The sequence below is a fragment of the Populus nigra genome, chromosome 5 (genome assembly GCF_951802175.1).
Source record: "Populus nigra chromosome 5, ddPopNigr1.1, whole genome shotgun sequence".
NCBI classification, from domain to species: domain Eukaryota; kingdom Viridiplantae; phylum Streptophyta; class Magnoliopsida; order Malpighiales; family Salicaceae; genus Populus; species Populus nigra.
Genome location: NC_084856.1, coordinates 12,505,372 through 12,513,484, shown reverse-complemented (window position 1 = coordinate 12,513,484; position 8,113 = coordinate 12,505,372). Strand labels below are relative to the sequence as shown.

Below are 8,113 nucleotides of genomic sequence, written 5' to 3'. Positions count from 1 at the left end.
ATATACATTCAAACCACTGTTGGTCATATTTATCTTTATCGAGAAATCAAAGAAGCTATACAAGGGTTTTGCCAAGTCTGCTCGGACGGTACCTAATCTAATCATAGGGATCTAAGCTAAATAATTTTATGATATTGGTCTAAATTCAGATCTCTTTGGTGCAACTAGGACTATAGTTCCTGAGTAAACATAACATGCATGCATTGTGTTATAATTAGATGAAGTTCAAATATTTATCACTAATTATCGTTGCAAATTTATGAGAATTTGACTACTATCTCAACTGTCTTACATAGACAAATCCTATGCATGTGATGCATTTTACATTAGTTTATTCCTTTAATGAAATAACTTTTCATCATGTGGGGTTTTATTTTAATACCAACATAAGCTTAGACTTAATAAAGCCTTCTTTAATCATATTTCTTCGAAGAAACCAAATAAAAAAATAATCATTTAACATAATTAATTAGTTTTTGTACAAATTGTAAATCCATGTACATATATAGAATTATGAAACAATAATAAACTTATTAGTCATATTAATATGATGATGGTGCTGTTAATCTCTTCTTGAAGCTAAAGTTGTTTTGGTTCTTCATTAACTAAAATTCCCTTCCACTAATTCTCTATGTTGTTACCCAATTCAATCAATAGCTTTAGTTATTTCATGATAAGAAGTTTGAGGAAGATTAATGATAGATAATTTTGGTTATAGAACTTAAAGATGGAGGATTGTTTGGGATTGTTATATTAAAAGAAAAAGGCTAAATAGGCTAGTAAATCACATGATAATGAAACAAAGGCTACCAAAGTGGTTGATGGGGGTAAAGAATATTTTTTGAATAAAAATTAAAAACAAATGTTGACCAACTGATGTGTGGAGATCAAATTAAGCTCCTTAATAATAAAATTATTCTCATTACCATACACATCAAAGTGAAGAAGTATTAGAAGTTACATGACTTATTAATACATGAAACTAATAACAGTGTTGCCTTTATTAATAAGATTTAGAAGGCACTTCAGGGTAGTTATATTCATTTCTTGAAAAAAAAAAAGATAAAGATACATTTTACCTCTTTCCCTATGATGACAATAGTAGTAACCACCTTAAGTTATAAAACCCCTTATTGAAGGAAACTATCTTAAATAAAGTATAATTGACCGTGACAGAGGTCATAATTAATCATGAGTGCTACTACTAAAAAAAGATATATTGAGAATGACAAGACCAAGAAATAAGCACTAGAAGTTTAGGAAATACTTTCATATGAGGTATACATGTGTCCTACTTGTCATACTATTCTTCCTAAAAGAGATTGAGAGATATAGCTTTGTTAGGATATTGCCATTTTGTGACAATACCCCACCACCAAGCAAGTGGAAGCACCACTAATGCCATAATTGGTAGCGTGTTTTAAGGCTTTCTTGTCTCATCAAAATTGACAAGTGTGCTGGAGAAGGTTACCATAAAATGCCTATAAATAGAAGCATTATATGAGAGCAAAATGAGAGAATGAGGTATAACGTGAGTGAAGTGAAGAGAAGAAGAGAAAGAGAAGCTGCTGCTATGGGCAGCAGCCCTGCTGCCATATGCAGCAAAGTGTGTGAGTTGGGAGTTGAGTTAGAGTGGATGTGATCCTCCTCCTCCATGTATTTATTGTATCCTTTCTCTATCTCTAATAAAATGAACCTCTCCCGTAGATGTAGGCGGTTTGCCGAACCATGTTAAATATTGTGTCAGTGTGTTTAGTCTCCAATTGGCAACTATCAGTATACCACTGGTCTGCGCATGGGGAGCCGGAATCCCCAACAAGCTTAACTCCAATAACAGGCCAAAACATTTAGGCCTAAAAGACATGTAGACACCAAGAAATATAATCATTAACTATAGTATAAATCACCCAAACTTAGTGACGAAGGTGATAATTTGGCTACAAACCACCAATATCTCCTAGATCTAGAAAAGGTGGAAAAAAAAATCAATTATCCAAAACCTAATTCAGGAAGATGTAACTATTAAACATATCAGTAAGGAAGAATAATGCAGAACCTTACACTTTACTCGGAAAACATTTTTTTGCTATATTATAAGCTATAAATAAGTAAAAGACATTGGGTCGATTTAATTGCTCATATGAATTTTGAAGCAGGTTGATATATGTTTTTAATTGTTGGTAAACAATTTCATGGCATAGCTTAATGGCTAACGCGTGATATAATGTCGAGGTTGCAGGTTTAAGATTGGTGGAACGTAATGTATTTTTTTCATAAAGATCATCCGTCCTTATTAAAAGCACAAAAAAAATACAAACCCAAGAATGTGTGCCTGCCTCTAACCCATGTATTTGGACTTTTTGGTATTAGACCCTTAGTGGCCTTTTTTTATTATTATTATAATTATTTTTTGGTTTTTTTTTCATCTTTTAATGTTAAATTTTTATTATATGGCATTGAGTCGACTATAAATCTGTTTTTATATTTTTTAGCATGTAATAAAATAAGCAAAAAAGATTATGAAACTCCATATATTAATTTTTCAGGTTCCAAAAAAACTTAGTTCCAACCCACAGCAAAAGCGCCGGAGATAAACTAGTTAAACATCTAAGCTATGGAATCTAGCGTTTCTTCATTGTAATATTACACTGAATGGCGTTAACAAGGAGGTTGATTTTGGGGCTTGGAGAATCTTTCTGCAAACTCGAAGGTAATTCTGATCACCTCTAATTTTTCCAACAGCATCAATGCATCCCAAATTAACAAGAGCATTCAGCCTCCTCGTTTATCTTGTTTCAATGAGCATTTAGTTAACACGATCGAAAATATAGGATAAAAGTTGAAAGCACTTCTCATCCGAAAGAGCTGGTAAGCATAATGTATTGTTTTGTATAACAGCAGGGAATTTTTATATGTGTGAGAAAATTCTAAAAACAGAGATTAAGGTGACCTTTTATGATAAACATGTGCATTTTACAAGTTAGTTATCCCGGACAGCTCCTGTAAGAGATCGGACTGATGACGTCCGATCACATAAGCTAAAACACCAGCACTCAATTTTCTGTAACACAAGTTATACCAAAAGCTGTAGTACTAGTTGTTTAGAATCACATCACCACGTGAAATTCTGATTACATGCATCTTTTGTGAAGAATAAACTCCTTTACTTAGCTAGCTAGCTAGCTTTGTGGATAGCAATAGCGACCGGCTACGACATGGAAAGCAACTTCCATGCTTATTTGATCATGCCTGTAAGGAAATATGAACATTATTGGAGGCTTGTTTCTGTAAAAATAATGAGGTCACAGGTTAGCTAGTGAATGGATTAATGGAGCTTTGATGAACTTGCCTTGCTAGAGATATTGCTTGACAGCCAATCAAGACCTTCGTATAGTCCTTGGCCAGAGGTGGCGCAAGCAGCCTGAATGTACCTAACAAGCCAATTCCCAAATGCCGCCAGTCAAAAGAAATTGATAGCTCAATCTGATAAACTAGGTACCATATGTTTCTGGTTCCTAGATCAGTTTCACTGAATGTAGTTTCTCGTGATCATATCAGCAAATGATTGATATATTATGATTCATTAGTCAGGGTTTGGACCTTAAACTCAAGGCTGTAAAGCATGACATGACTTGAAGCTTTGTTGCAACACTCAGGGTTCAGATGAATGGATTAGATTAATGTAAAGTATTTACCAACGACGCTGGCGCAAAGAGTGCAAACCAAGCTTATCAGTGATTTCTGAGACACTCATAGCATTTGGAAGGTCTTGCTTATTGGCAAAAATAAGCAGTGTCGCATCACGCAGTTCATCCTGCAATAATAACATGAAATTGATGTGCAGTTTATTTTGAGTTTCTGGCCTCAATGAATTCTCTTGTACAGGATTTTCTTAAATATCTAGAAGTCAAACTGAAAAGCTATTGCTTCAAATTGTTTAGACGATACAACGCACCTCGCTCAGCATTCGATGAAGCTCATCTCTGGCTTCTGTAACCCTTTCTCTGTCATTGCTATCCACCACAAATATAAGGCCCTGGGTGTTCTGGAAGTAGTGTCTCCATAACGGTCGAATCTACATGATCAAGGGTTAGGAAAAAGGAGAGAAAAAGGGAAGAAGATGTTTTCAATGTAAGTAGATGTATACCTCTGAATAATAAACTCCTCCAATTGAAGAAGAAGAAGAAGAAGAAGAAGAAGAAGAAAACATTGGATCACATGCAAATGTGCAGATATGGTTGGCAAGTTCTTTACTAAGTGCCTGCAATTGCATATATCTAAACAAGAATTTTGTACCTTATCCTGTCCTCCAACATCCCAGACAGTGAAACTAACGTTTTTGTATTCAACAGTTTCCACGTTGAACCCTGGTCATCAAAAACCAGTCAATAAAACCACTTAGATTTCCTGTTAAAATTTTCGTTCTCTGGATATGTTCTTCATCATCCATTGAAATGATGAAGAACAATATTTTGCAAGAAAGATGTTTGTTTATTGATTAAATCCATTAAATCGAAAATCAAATTCAACTATAAGAGCAGGAATCGAAATTCTGTTATTCTAATGTTAGTCTGATTGCTAGAAATGATAGAATAACTTGGTGTATTAGTGGATTATCGATTACCTATTGTAGGTATGGTAGTAACAATCTCTCCAAGCTTCAACTTGTAGAGGATAGTTGTTTTCCCTGCAGCATCTAGACCCACCATCAGGATCCTCATTTCTTTCCTTGCAAAGAGTAACTTCACGAGTCTAGATATTGCCATTCCCATTGCTTCACCTAGTTCAAAACAATTTGGACGAAGACCAACTTGCACAAATGAAAATAGAACAAAAAGTTCAGACTGGAAAAGAAAATGAAGAGTTGGATTTGCTTTACCTTGAATTACAACTTGGAGGAAAAAGAAGTGATGCAAATGAGAGTTGCCTGCAAATTATATATGCAACAAGAGACATGATCTCGGTAAAAAGTGGAAGAGAATAGGATTCTTTAAAGGAAATAGAAGAATAAAGGGATCTAGCTTTGTTTTGCTTTCGGTAGTGGCTAGCTATATTCTCTCATATCAGATATTTGACATTGATTTGAAGCTGTGGGGTTAGTGGGATGGAATGGCTGTGATTCAGTTTCCAAGTTGAGTAGGAAAACGTATATAAATTGGTCCTACGCACGAGAATAGCTAGACCACAATCGTGCTTCTATCTTATCTATGATGATTCCTTACAGTATTATATTATTTTGATATATTTTCAAATAAAAAACATTTTTAAAAAATAACTGTGAGTATTCTGCACTATAAAATGAGCCTTTTGGTCTTGTTAGATGGGCTGTGAGCAGCTCAAATTCTTGTTCAGGTTGATTTGTACACTAATGCCAGCATGCTATATCTCAATGCAGGATGGTAAATACATGTTGGGTGTTCGTTCTCCTACAGGGGTCTCGTATTAAAGAAAGTCTATTAAGGGCTTAAGACACACTTATGTTTTTCCATTTCTAAGCAGCTGTTTCTTGATCAAAGAACTTGCACGAATGTTATTGTTTATCCCATAGGATAGAGACTGGAATCCTGCATTTTAATGGTTCGAGAAGATGTTGGGGACTTGATTTGTCGAATTTTAAGGTAAAAAATCTGCTGCAAATTTTTGTTCGTCCATGTCTAGCATTTGCTTGGACCAATCAGAAATTGCGAGCAAGTAACAAAGAGAACAAAAGGCAACCCAAATGTTGGAAAAGAACACAAGACAGAAAGGGGAAAGGAAAATATGATAGCTATTTCTTTCAAGTCACAGCACAAGCAAAACTCATACTCTCAAAACAAGTATAAGCTGTTGAAATCGATTGTCTTGCTATTACTTCCTGAGCTATACACGTAACATCTACATGTGTAGCATCAGGACTGTAGGTAAGCTAAAAGGGCTCAAAATGCAGTAGATTTAGGACTGTAGCTACATACGTTTGAAGATGGAAACATTATGGCAGAAGATGAATTTTAAGAATACAGAGTCAAAAATCAGTATGTCATGAGGGGTGACCCACTACAACGGACATCTGCAGCATCAGAAAGCCTTTGCCTCGGTGACAATGTTGAGATGCCTACAGCATCAACACCAAGATTGACAATGTTCTTTCTCTTTTGAGGATCTGAATTCTCCTTTTCCTCTGTTGATACCTCAGCAATGGGACTCAAGTACTCTGCTTCCTTCTGGTGAAGTGACACCATGGCTTGAGCTTCTGCCAATACTGATGCATCATCGTCAGTAGAATAAAGGATTCTCTTCATCGCTGCAACAACCTGTGGAAAAAACACGACATGACGATTTAGAACTTGGGAGAATAGTTAGTTAGTAAGCTAAACAATCTGATAGAAATGCCTCCATGGGTATTTTTAGAGCAGAAACAGTACTGGTAGGTTTTCAATCCCAGGGCTCTGACACAAAATCTCAATATCTCTCAGCTTTGCAAAGTAAAAGTCCCTCTCCTTCTCAAGGCTATCCACTGACAACTTCAACTCGGTGATCTGCATATCAATTTCTATTATTAGATTCTAAATGTTATCAAAGTTCCATCCTTCAAATAATATGTACCTGTGCATCATATGCAGGCACTGGACAAGAAGGTTTAGAAGCCTTCACAGATTGATTTGAAGAGGACACATCATTCCTTCGAGCATTGTGAGAGGACTGAACTTTGGGAGCAGCTGTGGATCCCTTGCTTGAAGCTTGAGACTGTGGACATTTCTTGCTTGCTTCTTTCCCTCCCTTGCAAGCTTCTCTCCTTTCCAGTGGATTGTAACTAAACACAGAAGCAGATACAAGTAAATCACCCCGGCATTTAAAAATAGGACACACTCTGTCTACGATGGTTGTACAGGTGGCTATAGAGGCCTTGTATCAGTTGTAAATAGTTTATCTCAACATACTGTGAGAGAGCAGAAGTTTATTTAAACCGTTCGAAGTCCCATCATGCCAAAAGCAAAGGGATTGCCCATTTTAAAGAGATTTTACTCCAAATTTAAATTAAAAAAAAAACAATTTTTAAAACAATTTCTACACCCAACATAGCAGAGGTCGGTGTAATACTTGAACTCAACTCAGTAAATTCAATGGCTCGATAAACCCTAACACCACATCCAAAGAACAATAAAAATCATTAAATGGAAAATAAATAAATTTACTTGACAAGTCCTCCGTTGACAGAATCACAATATCGCTTCATCCACTGCATAAACTCCAAGTTATCAAGCGGCCTGCCTTTCACCAGCTTACTCACCTCTATATACTGAAAAAGAAAAGGTAAATTAAACGAAGGAAACATTCAAGATCTGGAATACATACATAAATAATACAAACCTTAGTGATCTTCAGCTTGTTAAACACATCCTGAAGGACCTTATAGTTTTGAATCATTTCGTACTCGTTTTTGGCGTCGAAATTGACTTTGTGCATCGGCACCATTCCTGGATGAACCGAATCCATTAACTGACAGTGCACCGCACCAGAGCATGCCTACAAAACAAAAAGAAAAAGAAAAGAAATAAGTAAATCAGGGAAGACTTAGAGAGAGAAACAATAGAATCAACGTGTAAGGATTTAATTACTTCTTCGACTTTGGACAGATTGAGTTGAAGCGTGGAGTTAATCCAACAGAGGATCTCAGATCTGCCTACGAAATAAGCCGAATCCATCATGCCGATGTTGCTTGCCATCTCTCTCTCTCTCTCTCTCTCTCTCTCTCTCTCTCTCTCTCTCTCTCTCTCTCAATTTTTGACGCTTTGAGTGAGTGAGGTTTGTGTGAGTGTGTGTTTTTGGAGAGAGAAGGAAAGAGAGTTTAAAAAGAGAGTAGAGCGGACTCTTTTTGGAATTCAAAATGCTGAAAGCCTATGCCAGGAACTAACCGTTGATGTCCGCACCGGGATTTTTTTTTTAGATGCCGCTCAGTTATATGGGCCTGAAGCTTCAAATGAGCCCAAATATTTATGGGATTTTCTTGATCCACTTTTTGGTAATTAAACCTTCCTTTTTTTTTAACGTATACATAACTTATCTTATTGCTATATTTAATAATTTAACTTTTGATTGAATATCAATACTATAAGATTTCAATATTAATATGTAA

General features: G+C 35.8%; 2 protein-coding genes across 4 annotated transcripts; both read right to left on the bottom strand.

The window, feature by feature from the left end:
- Positions 1-2,925: 2,925 nt before the first annotated feature.
- Positions 2,926-5,034, bottom strand: LOC133693651 (ADP-ribosylation factor 1-like). 2 transcript variants are annotated; one of them, XM_062114907.1, is made up of 7 exons: positions 4,880-5,034; positions 4,625-4,780; positions 4,297-4,367; positions 3,956-4,075; positions 3,696-3,814; positions 3,350-3,431; positions 2,926-3,249 (listed from the first exon to the last, which is right to left on the bottom strand). In XM_062114907.1, exons 2-7 carry the CDS (start codon positions 4,770-4,772, stop codon positions 3,244-3,246), a joined length of 546 nt encoding a protein of 181 aa, XP_061970891.1. In that variant the 5' UTR covers positions 4,773-4,780; positions 4,880-5,034; the 3' UTR covers positions 2,926-3,243. The 2 variants fall into 2 exon arrangements, with proteins under 2 accessions (XP_061970891.1, XP_061970893.1); XM_062114909.1 differs by having other exon boundaries at positions 4,625-4,810; positions 4,880-5,007.
- Positions 5,035-5,742: 708 nt separating this feature from the next.
- LOC133693902 (microtubule-associated protein RP/EB family member 1C-like) lies at positions 5,743-7,857 on the bottom strand. 2 transcript variants are annotated; one of them, XM_062115274.1, is made up of 7 exons: positions 7,757-7,842; positions 7,596-7,724; positions 7,348-7,503; positions 7,173-7,276; positions 6,583-6,790; positions 6,402-6,515; positions 5,743-6,290 (listed from the first exon to the last, which is right to left on the bottom strand). In XM_062115274.1, the coding sequence occupies exons 2-7, from the start codon at positions 7,701-7,703 to the stop codon at positions 6,009-6,011; spliced, it is 972 nt and encodes a 323-aa protein (XP_061971258.1). In that variant the 5' UTR covers positions 7,704-7,724; positions 7,757-7,842; the 3' UTR covers positions 5,743-6,008. The 2 variants fall into 2 exon arrangements, with proteins under 2 accessions (XP_061971258.1, XP_061971259.1); XM_062115275.1 differs by having other exon boundaries at positions 7,596-7,857.
- Positions 7,858-8,113: the final 256 nt, after the last annotated feature.